The sequence below is a fragment of the Hyperolius riggenbachi genome, chromosome 4 (assembly GCF_040937935.1).
Source record: "Hyperolius riggenbachi isolate aHypRig1 chromosome 4, aHypRig1.pri, whole genome shotgun sequence".
Lineage (NCBI taxonomy): Eukaryota > Metazoa > Chordata > Amphibia > Anura > Hyperoliidae > Hyperolius > Hyperolius riggenbachi.
Genome location: NC_090649.1, coordinates 438,817,361 through 438,838,169, shown reverse-complemented (window position 1 = coordinate 438,838,169; position 20,809 = coordinate 438,817,361). Strand labels below are relative to the sequence as shown.

General features: G+C 43.3%; 2 protein-coding genes across 5 annotated transcripts in view; one reads left to right on the top strand and one right to left on the bottom strand.

Annotated features, from left to right (window-relative positions):
* Positions 1-7,840, bottom strand: part of CLHC1 (clathrin heavy chain linker domain containing 1) — a 65,855-nt gene extending 58,015 nt beyond the window's left edge. The window contains exons 1-2 of one of the 4 annotated variants that reach the window (XM_068232549.1): positions 7,733-7,840; positions 3,310-3,526 (exon numbers count right to left, since the gene is read on the bottom strand). In XM_068232549.1, the coding sequence (XP_068088650.1) occupies positions 3,310-3,492 (183 nt within the window). In that variant the 5' untranslated portion in view covers positions 3,493-3,526; positions 7,733-7,840. Of the gene's footprint in view, positions 1-3,309; positions 3,527-7,732 lie in introns of those variants that run through there. The other 3 variants (XM_068232550.1, XM_068232552.1, XM_068232551.1) reach the window with 3 other exon arrangements.
* Positions 7,841-8,292: 452 nt separating this feature from the next.
* RPS27A (ribosomal protein S27a) lies at positions 8,293-19,835 on the top strand. The gene is made up of 6 exons (XM_068232560.1): positions 8,293-8,336; positions 8,452-8,516; positions 13,030-13,084; positions 14,903-14,988; positions 18,377-18,508; positions 19,654-19,835. The coding sequence occupies exons 2-6, from the start codon at positions 8,469-8,471 to the stop codon at positions 19,801-19,803; spliced, it is 471 nt and encodes a 156-aa protein (XP_068088661.1). The 5' UTR covers positions 8,293-8,336; positions 8,452-8,468; the 3' UTR covers positions 19,804-19,835.
* The last annotated feature ends 974 nt before the right edge of the window (positions 19,836-20,809 follow it).

Here is a 20,809-nt window from a genome sequence, read left to right as displayed (position 1 = left end):
ACTTCGTTCTGAGTGTGGGAAATATAAAAAAAAAACGACGTGGGGTCCCCCCTCCCAGACCTCTTTAACCCCTTGTCCCCCATGCAGGCTGGGATAGCCAGAATGCGGAGCACCGGCCGCGTGGGGCTCCGCACCCTGACTATACCAGCCCGCATGGTCCATGGATTGGGGGGTCTCGGAAGGGGAGGGGCAGCCAAGCTTTCCCCTCCCCCTCCGAGCCCTTGTCCAATCCAAGGACAAGGGGCTCTTCTCCACCTCCGATGGGCGGTGGAGGTGGAGGCCGCGATTTCCTGGGGGGGAGGTTCATGGTGGAATCTGGGAGTCCCCTTTAAAAAGGGGTCCCCCAGATGCCCACCCCCCCTCCCAGGAGAAATGAGTATAGAGGTACTTGTACCCCATACCCATTTCCTTTAAGAGTTAAAGTAAATAAACACACAGACACTTAGAAAAAGTATTTTAATTGAACAAAAAACATAACCACGAAAAAAGTCCTTTAATATTCTTAATTAACCATTAATACTTACCTGTCCCTTTAAATAAATGATCCCACGCAATATCCTCGGAAATGTTCTATCAGTTACAATGTAACAAAGTTATTACAATGTAACAACTTTGTTACATTGTAACTACGCCGCACCCGACGCCACTCGCCGCTCAGCCGCCGCATACGCCTCCGTGCAGGACGCTAAGTCCCCGCAGCTCCCGCTGTCCACCCCGCCCACATCTGTCACCCACATGTCACCCACATGTGGGTGACATGTGGGAGAGGCGGGGAGGGCAGCGAAGCCGGCGGGGACTTAGCGTCCTGCACGGACCCGACAGAGCTCTGAGCTATATAGCTCAGAGCTCTGAGAAGCATCTTTGTATTTGGGCTCCAAGGAGCCCCATTGGTCCTTAGCAGACCAATGGGGTTCCTTCAAATCAGAAGGAACCCCATTGGTCTGCTAAGGACCAATGGGGCTCCTTGGAGCCCAAATACAAAGATGCTTTCGAGAGCTCTGAGCTATAGCTCAGAGCTCTGTCGGGTCCTGCAGCGCAGACGTGGCGGCGGCGGTGAGTGGCGTCGGGTGCGGCGTAGTTACAATGTAACAAAGTTGTTACATTGTAATAACTTTGTTACATTGTAACTGATAGAACATTTCCGAGGATATTGCGAGGGATCATTTATTTAAAGGGACAGGTAAGTATTAATGGTTAATTAAGAATATTAAAGGACTTTTTTCGTGGTTATGTTTTTTGTTCAATTAAAATACTTTTTCTAAGTGTCTGTGTGTTTATTTACTTTAACTCTTAAAGGAAATGGGTATGGGGTACAAGTACCTCTATACTCATCTCTCCTGGGAGGGGGGGTGGGCATCTGGGGGACCCCTTTTTAAAGGGGACTCCCAGATTCCACCATGAACCTCCCCCCCAGGAAATCGCGGCCTCCACCTCCACCGCCCATCGGAGGTGGAGAAGAGCCCCTTGTCCTTGGATTGGACAAGGGCTCGGAGGGGGAGGGGAAAGCTTGGCTGCCCCTCCCCTTCCGAGACCCCCCAATCCATGGACCATGCGGGCTGGTATAGTCAGGGTGCGGAGCCCCACGCGGCCGGTGCTCCGCATTCTGGCTATCCCAGCCTGCATGGGGGACAAGGGGTTAAAGAGGTCTGGGAGGGGGGACCCCACGTCGTTTTTTTTTAATATTTCCCACACTCAGAACGAAGTAAGTAAAACTCTTCCCACTTGGGGGAATCTATGAAAACAATACACTATTGTTACCTGTGCAAAAAAAACTGACATTTTCCGCATTTAAAAGACATTTTCGCCCTTGAAACTTAAAAAGCGATTTTCTCAAAAACTATAAGGTCTTTTTGAAAAAAATTTTTTTCCTCTTATTCCCACTGATCCCCTTAATATACCCTGGGAATTTGGTGTTCCTAAACTTTAAGCAGGCTTTGCTATTAACCGTTAAAGTCGGCGGGTTTTTAAATGTATACATTTTTACTTTGAAACTTTAACATAGATTTTCTCAAAAACTATAAGGTCTTTTTGAAAAAAAATTTTTTCCTCTTATTCCTCCTGATCTCCTTAATATATTCTCCAAATTTGAGGCTCTTAGCATTTAAGGGGGCTTTGCTATTAACCCTTAAAGTCGGCGGCTTTTTTATATTATACATAGCGTTACGGTTTAACGCGAAATTACGGTAGCGTTTAATGCGAAATTACGGCATGAACGAAACGCGAAATTTCGCGTTGAAAATTACGCTTACGGTATTTTCAATTACGATTTTAATGGCAATTTCGCTACGCTAATTTCGCATCGTAATCGCAAATTTCGCATGCGTAATTATAGTAATGCGAAAATACGAAAATTTCAGCTCAACTCTACTAACCCCCCCCCCCCAGTATTGTAGTCAGATGTCCCTCTCCCTCTCTACCCCCCCCCCAGTATTGTAGTCAGATGTCCCCCTCCCTGATGTCCTTTACCCCCCCCCCCCCCAGTATTGTTGTTAGATGTGCCCCCCTTCCTCCCTCTCCCCCAGTATTGCTGCCACACACTGCAGGAGGGAACCGAGGAGAGAGAGGGAGAATAGATGTGGCCCCCATTCCTGTGCCCTTGAAGCCAGAGGCTGGAGCCTATCCAGCCTCTGCCTTGGCCCAGCTATGATGGTATGGCTGAAAGTTTAGCCAGGTTATAAAAGGAATTATGGCCATGGTATGACTGGAGGCTTGACTAGGGTATGACTGGAAGTGGGGCCAGAGTATAACAGGAAGTATGGCCAAGGTATGACAGCAGGCAAGTGTGTGACTGGAGATGTGGCCAAGAGGTATGACTGTAGCTTAGGCCAGGGTATAACAGGAAGTATGACCAAGGTATGGCTGGATGTTTGGCTACAGTATCACTGGAAGTATGACCAGGGTATCACCAGAGATTTGGCCAGGTTATGAGTGGAGGTTAGGCAAAGGCATGACAGGAAGTATGACCAGGGTATGACAGGAAGTATGGCCATGGTATGACTGGAGGTTTGGACAGGGTATGACTGGAAGTATGACCATGGTATAGGGAAATGTACCTCTCCCTCCCAAAGCAGTAATGAAAGAAAAATAATAATAACATTTATATCATGCTTTTCTCCTGGCAGACTCAAAGCGCCAGAGATGCAGCCAGTACGACACACTCTATAGGCAGTAGCAGAGTTAGGGAGACTTGCCCCAAGGTCCCCTACTCCCAGGTGCTGGCTTACTAAACAGGAAGAGCCAAGATTCGAACCCTGGTCTCCAGCAGAGCCCCTAACCATTACACCATCCAGTCACTCTAACAAAAATCACCTTATCAAAGACCTGTCCATAGATGACATAGTTTTGTTCAACATCCAGCTGACCTGCTGCTGCCAGTTTCTCCTCCTCTGCCTCTATGAAGTCCTCAATGCTGTGCAGAAACCTCTTGTCAGTAGCGGAGGGGATCGGGGGGAGGATGGGAGGACTCCAGGGTTTTTTATGGAAATAATTCATTTGTGGAGATGATGGATACAAAACTTCTTCATATCTGCCAAAAACAATTGAAAGGCTCATGTCACCAGCATTTCACTGCTCAAAGTGAGTATTCCAAGCAGTAGAATATGCATTAATAACTACAATAGTAGTGGCAAAGTTTTGGTTATTTAGAAAACAATAGTATACAGGTGAAACTCGAAAAATTAGTAATTAAAATAGTATTAAAAAATAGTATTGTGCAAAAGTCAATTTATTTTAGTAATTTAACTTATAAGGTGAAACTAATATATGAAATAGGAACCCTTTGCAGGTGTTTTTGACTAATAAGCTGATTAGAGTCTGACACTTTGAGCCTAGAACATTGAACATTTTCACAATATTCTAATGGGCTGAGATTTTGATTTTGGGGTTCTCATAAGCTGTAAGCAGGAATCATCAAAATTATAACAAATAAAGGCTTGAAATATCTCACACTGCATGTAATGAGTCTACTTCATATATCAGTTTCACATTTTAAATTGAATGAAATACTGTAAATGGACTTTTGCACAATATACTATTTTTTGGCGTATTTGGTCAACAATTTGGTATTCCGCCTTGTTAGAGCCAATCAAAGAAAGCATTGGCGTTAGACCCACGAAATGCGCTGCCTGTGCATAATTAAACTTCATGGGCTTGATTCACAAAAGAGTGCTAACTGTTTTTGCGCGAATTTTCACGTTGCGTGCGATCGCGAATTTTTGCACGAAACGACAAAGTTTTTGCGCGCAAACGCGAATTTGCACATAAAAATCGATATCGTTTACGTGCGAAAATTCGTGTTTGTGCGATACCGATTACTGTTTCGCGCGGAACGCCGCAATCGTGCACAACGCGAACATTTGCGTGAAAACGGCCGTGCTATCAATTAGTAATCTTTTGTGAATCAAGCCCCATGTGTATAAATGTGTCGTTATTGAGGTAAGCCACCTCTCCCTTTATTATTTTTGCTGTTTTTAACACAGTTTTATGTATCATTGGGTGCCTTCCCCCCCCCCTCCCCCCCTTTGTAGTCCAGCATGTAGTTGAGTCACTGAAACTATTGTTATTATTATTTATATAGCGCCAACATCTTCCGTAGCGCTGTACATAGTACAAACAAATAATGGGGAACACATACAGGACACTGTACGGTCATGATATTGAATTGAATAGAATAAATACAAAGACATACATAGTTGATGTGTAGTTGGTACATGTGCATATGTTAAAATTACAGCAGTATGAGAAACACTAGGAGGAGGTCCCTGCCCTTGCGAGCTTCCAATCTAGAGTAGTGGGAAGGAAACGGGGAAGGAGGAAACAACATTCTTTTGTTTATTTATGTGTGTAGCCAACTTATGCTGGGAATACACGGCTCGATTTTGAGCCATCAGAATGGCTCGATAGATAATTTCCGACATGTTTGGCCTTCCGCCCGATTGTTTCGCTGCTCGATTCCGGATTGAAGTGAATGGAAAAAGATAAGAAAAACGAGCGGAAGACAAGAGGATTGACTGCGGAATTGAGCGGTGAAACGATCGAGCAGGAGAATCAAGCGGCAAAATCGAGCTGTGTATGCCCAGCATTACAGAGAGCCTGAGGTGGGCTCATATAATTAAAGGACCGCTATCGTGAAAAAATATAAAAATATAAATCTTAAATTAAATGTAAACACATAGAAATAAAAAGTATGTTTTTGAAAATAAAGAAAACCCTGAAAATCCCCCATGAGGAGATGGACTACTCCAAAACCTGTTGGTTCTGTCAGATTTCTACTACTTACTGTAATTGACAGCAACATAGGAGGAAAGTGATTTATCGCTCATTTTACTCTGGAAGAAATGTACCTATCTGAATGTGTTCATATGTATTTTAAATTTTACGATTTTCACGACAGTGGTTCTTTAAAAAAAAACAAGGCTACCTGATCTGGGGGGCTCAGCCATCCACGCCGCTCTCCGCCGCTCCTGAGGGCCATACTGAACCACTTTCACTTTTGTGACCTCTGTGTCACGCCGCTGGAAGGAGAGATCTCTCTCTCCCAGCGTGCAGGGAGGCGGGGGAACGGCAGGGGGCGTGGCCAGGAAGAGAGTGCTGCCCAATGGCAGCTCTGGAAAGCTTGCAGGAATGCCTCTAGTGGGCGTTTTGAGCAGGGAATCTCTCTCCTCCCATTATCCTCTGAGATAGCGCCAAATATCTTTGCAAATTTTGGGAAGCTATAGTGGGGTCTGCCGTTCAGCCGCGATCAGCCTCGGTAATAGGCTCAGTCGCGTTAGTCTGGGTCTACTGCGCATGCGTGGGAGGTCCGTTCATGTGCAGAAGACCCAGACTGGACCCGACAGCTCTGGTTTACTTTAATGAAAAAAAAAATGCTTATTTTTTACCACATTTATTTATAAATCATTTAGTCAGTGTTTGCCCATTGTAAAATGTTTCCTCTCCCTTATTTACTTTCTGAAATGTATCACTGGTGGTGCCATCTTAAAGAGAATCTGTACTCTAAAATTCTTACAATAAAAAGCATACCATTCTATTCATTATGTTCTCCTGGGCCCCTCTGTTGTTTCTGCCACTCCTGCTGTAATCCTGGCTTGTAATTGCCAGTTTTAGGCAGTGTTTACAAACAAAAGACATGGCTGCTAACCATCTTGTGATAGGCTGAGAGGAGCTCAGTCTGTGACTCACACAGAGCCTGCAGGGGGCGTGGAGAGGGTGTGTACAGCTTCTATCCTATCACAAGTAGAGCAGCACATTCCTGCCTGAGTGCCTGAGCCTGACAAAGCCGTCAGAGGAAAGAAGATTAGATTATATAACAGAGATAATACAGCCACTGTGCAACTAGAAAAGGCTGCAGTAAGCCAGACCACATTAGAACAGGTATAGGAACTTATAGGATAGAAGAAATAAGGCTGAAAATTTTGTTACAGAGTCTCTTTAAAGTGGGAATGAAGATAGCTAAAAAAAACTTTTTAGTTACCTGGGGCTTCTGAGAGCCCCCTGCAACCGTCCTGTGCCTGCGCTGACCTGGAACAATACTCCAGTCCCCCACCGTGGCTCACTTTCTCTTTCGCTGACTTAGAAGTCGATGTCCACTGTGCCTGCAGGGCCCTGGCCACGTTCGTGCTCCCATTGCCGGGAGCGTCCTGCACAGGTGCAGTATGAAAGAATCTCTACTGCCCCTGCGCAGGACGCTGAATGGGTGCAGCCAGGGCCGCGCAGGCGCAGTGGACTGCGATCGATGAAAGAGAAAGTGAGCTTTGTCGGGGGACTGGAGGATCATTCCAGGCATGCGGACGGCTGCAGGGGGCTGTCAGAAGCCCCAGGTAAGTGAAACTTTTTTTTTCTTTAGCTATCTTCAGATCCGCTTTAAAGAAAATCTGTTACCAAAAAACCCCCCTCTGGGTGATACTTACCTCGGGAGGTGGAAGCCTCTGGATCCTAACGAGGGTTCCCCGGTCCTCCTCTGTGCCTCCGTTCCATTGCCAGGACCCCTGAAGAGCGGCTATGTAAATATTTACCTTGGGAGAGGTAAATATATCATCCCTTGTCAAGCTTGTAGGAGGAGGTTTTGGGGGGAGCCAGCGACAGATTCCTCTAAGCTTCAGAGGTCAGGGAAGCCTCAATGGGACCCTGAGGCTTCCCCCTCCCGAGGTAAGTATCCCCCAGAGGGTTTTCTTTTTTGGTACAGGTTTTCTTTAAGTTCTGTCAGGTGATCTCTGCAGAATGTTCATTTACTGAGAGTTCTATGCACAGAGGGAGATACTGCAAGCTTGGCAGATTGAAACAGCAATTATTTCCCACAATGCAATGAGGTTCACACAGACAGCAAACTGTCAGGACCGTGGTCATGACAGCACACTGTGGGAGGGGTTTCACTACAATATCAACCACACAGACCCCTGATGATTATCTATTTGAGAAAATGTAAAGATTTCTCATGGGAAAGGTGTTATCAGCAACTGATCGGGATGAATTTCAAGAAGTTTGAGTGGTAGGCTACAGGATTCCCACCTAGCCAAATAAAAAATTATCTTTTTTTCTAATGTTTCTGCCTGATACATTAATAGAAATTCAAATAGATTGCTTCATAGGCTTTTCATTTTAGATTTTATGCAAATATAAACTAAATAAAAAATGACCAGTGCATTGACTGGGCACCAGCTTTTAATAACATGCAAAGGCAGTGGGTATTTAAATAGTGAGTACACAAAATAAGTAGTGATCCCTCCACACCTACCCAGCTGTTACCTTGCCACAGTCCCTGCTGCCACCCAGCCTATGCTCTAGCAGGGCACTCTGTGTACAACCCTCAGCATGTTGCTGGGCTGGTTGGCAAGGGGCGTCAACAAACTACTAGTGGGCGTAAAATTACTATAAATGAGTGGCCCTATAGGAATTCTGGGATGTGTAGTTCTTAATGTCAGCACTTACTCTGGCGCTTGCTGACCTACATATTTAAGCTGACCAGTTAAGTTTATAAACTGCAATAAATGCTCACCTTTATAAACACTTGCTCAGATTAATGTAAGGATAAAAACATGCTTTGAGTCTCTGGTGTTCAGAAACATGACAGGACTACAAGCCCCAGAATGCATTGCTCAGTGAATAGTTTTCTACTTAAAATGAATGACTAATCAAGACAAACATATTTTTTAAGCAAGGAAAATAAATATAAGCCTATAATTTGACCCGGTGTGTAATGTTGATCTTTATTACGTTTAATGTTTTTCACAGGCATCGCTGAGGGCACCTTTCTCCGCCTATCTCCCTGCTCTGCAGCAAGGAAAACCCCGTAGCGGCCGGAAGGAGGCCCTCTCTCCAGGATCCGCCATTAGCAGGAGGTGAGTGTGGCGGAGAGGCTCCGGGGAGTTCGGCGTGTAGGGTGGTGTACGGGGCCCGGGAGGGGGCATATAGCTGTATTTGGAGTGTGTAATGTGCCCGTCTCTCCTGTGACAGGTGGATCCGCCTTCGCCATGCAGATCTTCGTGAAAACGCTGACGGGGAAGACCATCACCCTTGAGGTACGTGCGGTGCATGGCTGGCCGGGGACCCCTGTGATGAGTGTATGGACAGGTAGCTGCAGAGACGGGCGTGAGTTCGCGGGCACCGGGCAGGACCCCCGCAGCTTTCCACGTGTGTGACCGACAGCTGCAGCACGTGGCGCCTCAGAAGCCGGTGTACCGACGCTGCCTGCAAGAGGCGTGCACACTGCTGAGCGGGTTCCTGCAGCGTGTGCTGTATTTATATAAGCAATGTATCTGCAATAATAACTGGTAGTTATGAGGAAACATGCACAGTGCTGAAATTATCTGTTGTTTTTCTGACTAATGGGTGCAAATGGAAAATTCATTGTAGTGTATATGTTATAATAAATCACTAGTTTAGCTACTACTATTACCAATCACTTTTATATATTGTAAACCCCTATCTATAGCAAACTCAAGGTGGCCATACACTTATAGATTTGCAGCAGATTCAACCATCAGATAGGTTTCTGTCAGATATCTGTCAAGGTGAATCTGAGAGGAATCTATCTGATGTGTGCCACCCACTAATGTCCAATCGATTTCAGAATTAAATATATTGGAAATCTATCTAAATGCATTATTGGACCATTAGTCCCAATGCAACTCTATGGGCCATGGATCTGCTACCAGCAGCAGATCGACCTAGATCTTCCATCCTGACAGATCAAATCCATTGAAATCGACCACAAATCAATCGATCAATAGATTTGAAAGAATCAACTTCTGTTTGATTCTATAGAATTGATTGATGGCTGAAATCGACCAGTGTATGGGCCCCTTAAGTCCCCAGGTCCCAGCCATGTGCCTGTATAAATATATGGAATGCTGATTTAGTAAACTACTTTGCTCAGTTGCTTGTAGTTTACAATGTAGGGATTCTACTGTAGGGAACCTGGATACATGAGGTTAAAATCTCTACAATCAGGACACCCAGTAATGCAAATTCAGACAGTTGTGTTTTTGAGACCTTAAGCCGCATCTACACACGTAGATGCGGCCGCGATGCTCCTTATCAATCGAGCCGCTGATGCGGCTCGATTGATAAGGTCCGACAGGACAGATCTTGCTTCCGCCGATTCCCTGCTCGCTCCCCGCGAGGGGACAATGGCAGGGAATCGAGCGGAAGATAAGCGGGGAATCGAATGCGGCGCGGGGGCGCGGAAGAGGCGATCCGGCGGCTAATCGAGCCGCCGGATCGCCACAACATCTCCCCGTGTAGACGGGGCTTTATGCTAGGTACACACCATACAATTTTCTGTTAGATTTACCTACCAGATAGTTTTTTTCAATGTTGTAGGTAAATCTAACAGAAGAATCTAACAGAAAAGTGTATGGTGTGTACCTAGCATTACCGATACTGGCACATTTATATAATGGGTTACCTTAGAATAAAAAAACTCTAGGAGGAGGTCTATGCCCTTGAAATCTTACAATCTGGCGGATTAGATCAGTTATATTACTGTTACCATTTCAGGTCATGGCCGAGGTTGTAGTTTATTATGGCCTGTAGTAGTAGTATAGTTTATATATTTAGAAACTGCTGAACAAAAATGCTAAAAAGGTGGCTTTCTGGCACAATTGTGTGCAGGTAGTCTGTTTTTGGCCCCCAGTTTATTCACAATTCTCTTGGGTGAAAATCTAGTCTCAGTATGGGTGTCCCATGATGTCATTATTTTTCTCTGCTATATCACTGAATGACTGGCGGTTGTTCTCTCTCTGAAACACAGAACAGGCTACTTGCTTGTACAGCAATCAATCTAATTATTAGTCTGAAAGTTCATTCTGGAGTATCTTTGCATAACTCGGGCATTACAGGGAACAGATTTTCATTTAACACTGTAATGCTGGGTACACACAATGCAATTTCCCAGTCGATAGGTGATCGAACGGGAAGTTGCATTGTGTGTACATGTCCAAATTGCACCCACTCAATTTTCTGATAAGTGGGCAAAATCGATCCTTTATCGATGGAGAGCTGATTGGACATGTCGGAGATAATCGATCGCTTCCCGACGATCGGGTGGGAAATTGCATTGTGTGTACTTCGCATTAGCCCGCCTTGTCAGATAGCTGTGCCTTGAGGGCTGATCCTGCTGTCATGTGGTACAAAATTCAGCTTACCCTTTTTGTTTCCTTCTACACTAATCAGATCGTAAGGTCCAAATCAGAACTTTACACAGGCACAAATCACATTCATAATGGTAATTATTGCTTGATAATAGAGGACCTAAAATAAAAAAAAAATCCTCAGCTTAACATAAAGCCCAGCAGCACACAACCCTTCAAAATAGTATTTTGGCTCCACTCGTGTCTGAGCCACAGGGCTAGCATCGAGGCCAGTCCCACGCTGGGGCCCCTATACCAAAAGATTCACCAGAGTCCACATTGGGATTTGAATGAGCAGACAGCTATAGCATAGCCCTGCTTGATTAACTGGCCTTACATTAGATGGTCGAGTACATTTGAAATCGGCGCCGGTAGACTTGGGCGCAGGATTCAGCGGTATATGGCTGATCCTGCTTCTACACAAGTCCGGGCCGTTTTAATTACTATTCCCCCTCCAGGCCGACATGGATAGTGGGGGAATGAAATAATTCGTCTTCCAGCGATTGCTGGAGGCCGAATTATTGTGTTTTTTAAGAGTAGAGTAGTGAACCATGCTGATTAGTGTAAGAATATGGAGATAAAATGATTGCTGTCTAACAGCCCATATCATATGCCATAGTCAAAGGAGACAGCTCATAGGACAAGATTAAAGAATTGCTATAAGAACATTGTTGGTTTTCAATCCCAATATATAGGGCCCTAGGGAGAACTGTTATATAGCAGTGACTACAGATGCTGGTATCTATAAGCCCATTTCTATATCTATCTATCTATCTATCTATCTATATATATATATATATATATATATATATATATATATATATATATATATATATATATATATATATATATATATATATATATATATATATATATATATATATATATATATATATAATCTCTCTATCCATGCTCATTTTGTTGAAATCCTATATTATGCTGTCCTTTAGGGCCATATTAAAACAATTAGGATTGATAATTAGGCCTAGATAATGTACAACTCTTTGACCATTAGATTGGTAATACATATTGACTACCTTGGGAGGTAGGAGAGGGAAGTCTTCGTAAATATTGCTAGAATATTGAAGAGGGAAAAAGTCACACAGTTGTTTCCTATACAGAAAGGCATATACATAGCCTGAGGAACCATGGTCACTGTTACACTAATAAGTATCACCCCTTGAGACTTAGCCCATCAGCTCATTCCCTTTATTCTGTATTGCTGTTGGAGGTATAGATTATTGGATGTAAAATACAATCGATTGTGTGTGACTAGCATTGCAGGCCTAACATCCGGAGGGGTCCGCTATACCTATCGGTGCTTATTGAGTTATTGCTTTAGTAAAGGTAACCAGTTGGTCCAGGCATATACACACTAGTTTAACCCGTTCGCGTTCCGTCGTTTTCACTTGAGAAATGTTCACCTCCCATTCATTAGCCTATAACTTTATCACTACTTATTACAATGAACTGATCTATATCTTGTTTTTTCCGCCACCAATTAGGCTTTCTTTGGGGGGTACATTTTGCTAAGAGCCACTTTACTGTAAATGCATTTTAACAGGAAGAATAAGAAAAAATTCATCATTTCTCAGTTTTCAGCCATTATAGTTTTAAAATACATGCCTCCATAATTAAAACTCATGTATTGTATTTGCCCTTATGTCCTGGTTATTACACCGTTAAAATTATGTCCCTATCACAATGTATGGCGACAATATTTTATTTGGAAATAAAGGTGCATTTTTTCCGTTTTGCATCCATCACTATTTACAAGTTTAAAATAAAAAAAATATAGAAATATTTCATCTTTACATTGATATTTAAAAAGTTTAGACCCTTAGGTAAATATTTACATGATTTTTTTTTTTTATTGTGATTTTTTTTTTTTATTGTAATTTTTTTTTTTTTAAATATTAAACATTTTATTTGGGTATTTTTGGGAGGGTGGGATGTAAACAATTGTTTTATAATGTAAATGTGTGTTTATTTTTATTTTTTTTACTTGTAGTTGTAGTTTTACTTTTTGGCCACAAGATGGCGGCCATGAGTTTGTTTACATGAAGTCACTCTAAGCGTAACATACGCTTAGAGAGACGCATGGGGGACGTTGCAGCCAGAAAAGGCGCAGCTTCCGAGAGAAGCTGTCGCTTTTTCAGCAGTGGAGAGGAATCAGTGATCGGGCACCATAGCCCGATTCACTGATTGCCTGGCTAACGAACCGCGGGCCGGGAGCGCGCGTGATCGGCCGCGGGAGCGCGCGTGGTTCTGTCCAGGAACTAAAACAGGGTAACCTCTGCAGAGATGGGCCTGACCAGCAGGCTTTTTTTGAGAATCTGTGTGTTATAGACAATAGAAGCATCTAACACATTTTTAACACTTTATTTTTTTCTCTCTTCAGGTCGAACCCTCTGATACTATTGAAAATGTCAAGGCTAAGATTCAGGATAAGGAAGGTTGGTCTCTTATTTTCTAAGTAATGCTGCTATGACTTTAGTAAAGTACCCTTTTGAAAGCTGGGGCAGGCTAAATGCCTAACATGGGTACTCTGTCATTTCTGGGCAGTTTTCTGAGTTATATCTCTGCGGCATGTGATATTGTAATGGGTCATGTTGTATTTATATGGCGCAGAAATCCTTCTGCAATGCTTTAGAGTATGCAGTCCTAAGAGAAGCTCACAATCTAATCCTACCACAGTCAGTCTATTGTGAATTAAAGGACAACTGACGTGAGAGGGATATGGAGGCTGCCATATTTATTTCCTCTTAAACTATATACCAGTTGCCTGGCTGTCCTGCTGATCTATTGGCTGCATTAGTGCCTGAATCGCACCATAAACAAGCATGCAGCTAAGCTTGGCAGATCTCACAATGTCACACCTGTTATGCTGCATGCTTGTTCAAGGGCTAGGGCTAAAAGCATCAGAAGTAGAGTTTTAGCAGGATAGCCAGGTAACTGGTATTGCTTCAAAGGACAATATGGCAGCATCCTTATCCCTCTCGCTTCAGTTGTCATTTAAGTCCACTTCTGGTGGAATTAATTGGGATAGAGAAACCCCACACAAACATGGGGAAAACGAACACCATACTGTTAGTGTCCTGGCCCAGATTTTTAAACCTGGTTCTGCAAGGTGAGATCAGCATTCAATACTTGAGTGCTGATCTCATCGGATACACTGACAGAATACTGTCCTCATTTGCTCTTTTGAAATCCCAGCTTTAAATGGTCTACATTGGCTGATGGTGAGTAAGGATCCTCTTGGTCTGCATTTGTACCATGAAATAGAATGGAACTGAATAGTGTTACTTTTTTAAAAGCTTTGATTTTTCCAAAAGATAAAAAATATACAGTATTCAACTTGTATAGTGGTTTGTCCAATCAAGGTCCATTCTAAAAAAAAAAATGATCATTAGAAGACTTGCTATCTTGCAAAGCATTAATGGATACCATCTCCATCGGTCACTGTTATCCGGGCTCTAATTCAGTGCTATAAAGCTTATACCCAACTGGTTTTGTCCTCCACAGTTGGAAAAAAAAAATTAATAATATTGCTGTCCCTGTATGGAATGGTTCTGGTATACCAAGCAAATGTCCAAAGGAAAGGAGGAAAAGTGGACACATCACACTATTTTTTTCTTTTTCTTAAACTTTACCAACTTTATTCAAATGAGATGATTTTTCCACAAGGATAAGGCCTCTTTTCCATGGACTGTTGAGCTGTGTGCTCAGCAAACAGTTACCAGGCAGCAACATGCAGTTACCAGGCAGTTGTGAGTTTGAGGCATTTCACTGCCTATGAACAGTCTGTGGAAAACGGGCCTAATAGTATGGCAGTGAAGGGGTATCCACTTACAACTGTATTTTGCATTATCTATTCCTGCTACCTTCTGCAGAGCTCATTCACATACGTACTGGCTTTAGGGATCTACAAGCCATACTCCCACAGATTACTCTGACTTTCCAGTACAGCGGAGTGCTGGGGAGAGCTGTTGTCATATTTGTTCAAAGCAAATTCTCCATTTTGCTATAGTGTGATGCAGCAGTGTACTCCATATTGGTGCTTTATATCGTTCTGTGAAATCTAGAGGCACAAAAGCAACAACTTGAGTGGGCCTTGTCAGTACTCTGGTGTTGATCTGAGCTGGAGTCTCATTTAACTTTTTTTTTTTTTTTTTTTCAAACATTTCTTTTTTTAATGTTTACCTTTTTTGTTATTTTGTCACTCCCCACCCCCCCCCTCCCTTGTGTAATCATTATGGGTTTTTTTTTTGCAGGTATTCCTCCTGACCAGCAGAGGTTGATCTTCGCTGGTAAGCAGCTTGAAGATGGGCGCACCCTCTCAGACTACAACATCCAGAAGGTAGGTTATCATTCAAACTTAAAGCGGAATAATAATATTATATGCAAAAAGCATTTTTTTTTTTACTAGACCAGCATTGGAAGGGTTAAACACAGAGGATTAAAGTTCCGTGGAGAGATATGCAGAAGTTCAGAAAGATACATTCTATTTAGTTGAATGTATCTATTGATAAATGTTACACACTCTTTGGCTGTCCTCCAAGCTCCTTCTCAGTGAGAGTGAGTCACATTCAACACTTAGATACATTTATGTAAACAAAATGTATCTATTTCAGCTTCCGATGTCTGCAGAAATCTCCAGGAACTTTAAAGCCCTGTGTAACCCTTCCAATGCTGGTCTAATAAAAAAAAAATGCTGGCTGCATATAATATACTGTAAATAATGTTTTAGAGCAAAGTTGAAATGCAGGGTTATATTCCGCTTTAACGTTAGGGCTGCGATCCACTAGAGCAGTTTTGGCGGTGGTTTTGGATAAGTCAATTGTCAGCGATTCCCTTTGCCAATGAATGGAGAAGTAAAATCACAATTGCAGGGCATGCAGCGTTTTGGTAGCATTAGCGGTCCGATGTAAGGTATAGGAGCGCAGAAAAATCACACTTGAATTGCTGTACAAAGCGATGCGTTATTTCTAATAGCTTGAATTACCCAGAAGCACTACTTTTGAACCCACATTCCTCAGAAACCGAATTAAAATGGCTCTCAAATCGCAAGCACTTTTTTAAAATTGCTTGTAAGAAACTCTAGCGTTTGCAGGTGGGTCCCGGCCCTCCAAGTATCTGTGTGGCGTGTCCTTTAATTATTGGTGGATATGTAGTTTTGGGGCTTAGGGGACCATCAGGCTTCTCAATAAAGGTGGACATTCACTGTTATTTCATAATAATAATAATAATTATTATTATTATTATTAAAAAAAAGTGGCCATTCATGGTCTATTTCTTTCTAATCTTCATTAACCACTTCCTTCCGGACCACGGTAATTGAAATCTGCCCTGTTAGTGGCTGCTTATTCCTGCCAGGATGTAGATTCCAATTACTGCGCCGCACAGACCCGCTGCTACTGCCAATCGCTCCGCTGTCGCTATGACGGCAGAGCTCTGTGAGCCAGTCAGGAGCGGATTTCATTGGCTCCTGACCCCGTGATCACTATAGATTTTCAAGTAGAATTGTCTGCCATGCCTGTTCATGCATTTTATCAAATTGTCATATTCATTTTGGACTACACTGCATTTTGTACTTTTATGTGGGGGAATCCTGCCATTGTTTCACCAGTCTATCTGTATATGGCTATATTGGGTACTCATTAGTTTTGTGACCTCCTTGTATTAACTTAAATTAGGGAAAGGCAGTCAGCTTTTTGTTTTGCCAGTTTTTGCAGCAGCCTTAATATTGAAGTGTGTGGCAGAGTACAGAAACCTGTAGAGGCAAGTGTAACAGAGCAGGATGGTTCTAAAGGATTATCTTGATACATTCACAGAATGCAGCAACCTTTTGGCTGGATAGTGTACTGGTTAGAGGAGCTGTCAGCAGTACTGTCTCAGAAAAAAAACAAAACACAAGTAGATAAAATACTTGCTCTACTTAACATATGTATTGCACTGTCCACGTTTTTGATTTTGGTGATTTTTTTTTTTTTGTTACAGTAAAGCGAAAATCCTGCTTAGCATTTCCCATTTTAAGTGTGGCCATATGTACTGTATTTTTGTAAGACTCTGGAATATAAGACGCACCTAGGTTTAGAGGGCAAAAAATCGGGGAAAAAACTTATGCAGTATATACTAAACCTGGTGCGTCCATGTTCCAGGAACGTCTGAAATCGATCGTTCCTGTCCGTGCGGAAGCTTTTGCTCGATCAGGAGTGCGTCGATAGCGGCGTTCGAATGCCTGAAGACCGACGCAATACAGTACCTGTTCCGCCGGTGCGAGTCCCCTGGTCACCGCTGCTTCGTTTCCGCGCTGGGCTCAGAGTCCAACAGGCTTCACTTCTTCCTGTCCCGGCAGGAAGTTTAAACAGTAGAGCGCCCTTTACTGTTTAAACTTCCCCCAGCAGGAAGTGTAGCTGGAGGAGACTGGGGGACTAGTGCCGGCTGGAGCAGGTAGTGTATAGCTGTTGGGGGGGGGGGCAGCTCCACAGATGGTGAATTGATTTCATGCTGAAATCGATTCATGATCTGTTTGCAGTAAAGGCAGCCATATGATCCCTCTGATCAGATTTGATCAGAGAGGGATCGATCTGATTGTAAATCAACCAGTGTATGGCCACCTTTACATTATTTTCTGTAGAGACTGGTCATTATCTCTGGTGCATTGTCTTCCGGTGGTCTCCTGCTGAGTAGAACAATGCTTAATTGCTAGGCAGATTAGACAATTTCCAAGATGTTGGAAATTATCTTATCTGGCCGGTAAATCTAACAGAAAATTGTATGGTGTGTACCTAACTCCTACCTGATTGTGTATGCATTGCCCGCTCTTCACTACAGAAAGTGCATTGTCTTAGCATGAGAAATATTGGCCAATCACAGAGGAACAGAGGTGTGGGAGGGCAAAACAGGAGGGAAAGAGGTTTCAGCCAATCAGGCTGCACATAAATGCCCTGTCTAACCTGAGGAGCAGGAACTCTTTGATTTTTCTTGGAAACATTTGTTCTTTTGGAAATGCACTTTATCAGTGAAATTCTTCATGTAAGCAACATCAGGCAAATGATCACAAGGGGCCGGTCATAAGGCTATTGGGTACTATACTATGAGATTACAAGGAGTGATATGTGCTGCTTTCCGATCATTTATACTGCACAGTCACTGCTTAAAGTGGGCCTGAACTGCTGCACATGACAGAAGGAAAACAGAGAAATGCACCCTGTATGTATTTAGAGAGTTTAGCCTGTCTAATTCCCTCTCATCTGTGCCTAATCACAAGTTGTAATTTGATCTCTCCCCTGGGTCACATGACTGCTACGGCAGAGATGACTGATAAGCCAATTGGAAAGCACAGGATGTGAACAATATGTCTGCTTCCATGAATCAGGAAGTAGAAACACTGCAGATTTATTTTATTTGTATCAGCTGCAACAAAGACCTTGTTCTCCCCCATTGTCCTCCTGTGTCCACTATGTGTTCCTTTCTGTCCTCCTGTGTGTGTTGTCCCTTCCTGCCACCCTGTGTGGTCCTCCTGCCCCTTGGTTTATAACGGTTATTCCTTGATGTATGTGGTCCAAAACTTTGAATGTTGCTTATGGGATAAATATGTTAAAATGCTGGGGGTTATATTCTGGAGATTGCAGAGTGGTGAGCTTATCACGACTTTGCCAAAGTTGATGTCCGTGATCAGTTGTTGCATTTGATACATACCAGTTTTCTGATTTAGTAACTAAAGATGTCTGTCTCCCCTGTAGGAGTCCACCCTTCACCTGGTGCTGAGGCTCCGTGGTGGTGCTAAGAAGAGGAAGAAGAAGTCTTACACCACCCCAAAGAAGAACAAGCATAAGAGAAAGAAGGTCAAGCTTGCTGTGCTAAAGTACTACAAGGTAGGAAAGCTCATATTTTATTACCCACTCGAAGTTGTGGAATGTTATGAGTGTAGGTTGTGAGGCCAACCCATATTCTGGGCAGGTTTGGTGGGCAACACTCTTGGATTGCCTGGTTAGCATCCCAATTACTAGTTTACCAGATAAAAAAAAAAATTGATTTTTGATTTTATGCCTAGTGTTAATTTCCTGGCCAGGACAGAGTCTCAACTGTGGCGTTTGTATGTTCTTCTCATGTTTCATGTGTTTCCTGTTGGCACACTGGTTTCTTCTTATTTCCAGAAACATACTTTAGGAATAAGGCTTACCATGAATGTGCTACGTCGGCGCATCAGCTCCCAGCCAGATTTGGTGCCATTACTTTGTGAGAGTACGGAATCTACCAGGCTTCCTATCCACTGGTGCAGTGCATCCACTGTACACTTAGCCTAATAGGCGTATCACCTAAATCCACCCTAGTCTGTGGTGCAGAGTAATGCTGGGTACACACGATTCGATTTCCCGCTCGATCGGCGGGATCGATTTATTTTCGATCGATACAGCTTTTGATTTCGCATTCTTAACATGAGAAAATCGACAGCTGTATCGATCGAGACCCGATCGAACATGTTGGAAATAGTCGATCGACCAGGAAATCACATCATGTGTACCCAGCATTAGGCAAACGCATAGATGACCTCTTCAACCTAACCTGAATAGTGATCTAGGAAATCTGCTTGTTTACAAGTTTTCACTGTCCCAGGCAGGGACAGGAACAGAGCCTATCAAAGCCAGGTAGCTACCGATCAATTAGGCTAGTAAACCAGCATCTGGAGTCTTTGATAGCCTAAAGTTTAATTTGGTGTTCTCCAAGTTCTTTCCACATTCACCTAATTTAAGCAACAGCACTGTATTACAGATCCAAATTGTAGATGAGTACAGAATTAGCTTTTGCCGTGTAAATTTCTGGAGGGGTGGTTCTGTGCCTCTCGATTGCTTTAGAGGGCAGTTGGAAAGATATTCATATTGTCCGATGTTGGAGGAATCCTAGGAAGGTGTTTGCGCATAATGGCTGTCAGGGTAATTGGCAGCCAGGTTGCTGTGGTGTGATGTACGCTTGCATGCAGCAGTGAGGAGTGTTGCTGAGTTTTTCTTGTGTCTTGCAGGTTGACGAGAATGGTAAGATCCACCGCCTGAGGCGTGAGTGTCCGTCAGATGAGTGCGGTGCTGGAGTCTTCATGGCCAGCCACTTTGACAGACATTACTGTGGAAAGTGTTGTCTGACTTATTGCTTCAACAAGCCTGAGGACAAGTAAATGTATATGTGTTAATAAACAGTCTACAAACACTCATGGTGTGTGGTTGGTATTTCTACAAGTAAAGGGTGTATATAGAGGACTGCAAACTAGTGTTACACGTCACCATACTGATGCTAGAGTTGCTACTGAGACGGTCCTTAGCTACTTCTGTGAAATGTCATCTAGTTGTCTCCCCAGCTTAAAGACTGTAACTTTAGGAAATGAGTAGGAGGCGCCCGGTAGAACATAACAATGTAATCACGCTATGTGGTAGATATAACATCCAAATATAAAATGGTGTGATCCTACCTTCTAGGTGTCCCCTTTCGGGAAGTATACCAACGGACTTTTTGTGATTTTAGAAATTCAGGTTTATTTTGCACAGGACAACGCGTTTCACGGTAAGAACCGCTTCCTCGGGTCAATAACAGTGCCTCTACAACGAAGCAGCAAAGTATCCAGGCGCCTGGATACTTTGCTGCTTCGTTGTAGAGGCACTGTTATTGACCCGAGGAAGCGGTTCTTACCGTGAAACGCGTTTGAGGGTAGGATCCTCTTCGGAGATTGTCCGATAGATCGATTTTCAGGAGCTGCGACCAAGGAACAAAGGCCGAGTGGGGATGGTACTTCTCCACATGCGTGTACGAGTGGTTGCCTCAAACAGCAACCTACTCATGTGAGTATAAACCTTTTTGTACTTGCATAATATTTCCATACCGGTTAACGTATTGCACCAGATCGGGCTCCCGGACCCCCTGTGCTTTCTCTTCCACTACCTCTAAAGAGACTGTAACAATTTTCACCCTTAGTTCTAGAAGTTCCTTTGCCTGTTTCTAATGTGCTCTGGCTTACTGAAGCCTTTCCTAATTGCACAGTGGCTGTGTTATCTCTGTTATATGATCTAATCTGGTTTCTACTGTCAGCTCAGGATGGAATGTGTGGAATGTGCGGAATGTGCAGGGCTGCTTGTGATTGGATAGAAGTGATACACACCCTCTGCAGGCCCTGTATGACTCACACACTC

Coding starts and splice junctions, on each gene's coding strand:
- RPS27A (XM_068232560.1), top strand. CDS start 8,469: ATGCAGATCTTCGTGAAAACGCTGACGGGGAAGACCATCACCCTTGAG. Junction 8,517..13,029: donor GGAAGACCATCACCCTTGAG/GTACGTGCGGTG, acceptor TTCTCTCTTCAG/GTCGAACCCTCTGATACTAT. Junction 18,509..19,653: donor CTGTGCTAAAGTACTACAAG/GTAGGAAAGCTC, acceptor TGTGTCTTGCAG/GTTGACGAGAATGGTAAGAT.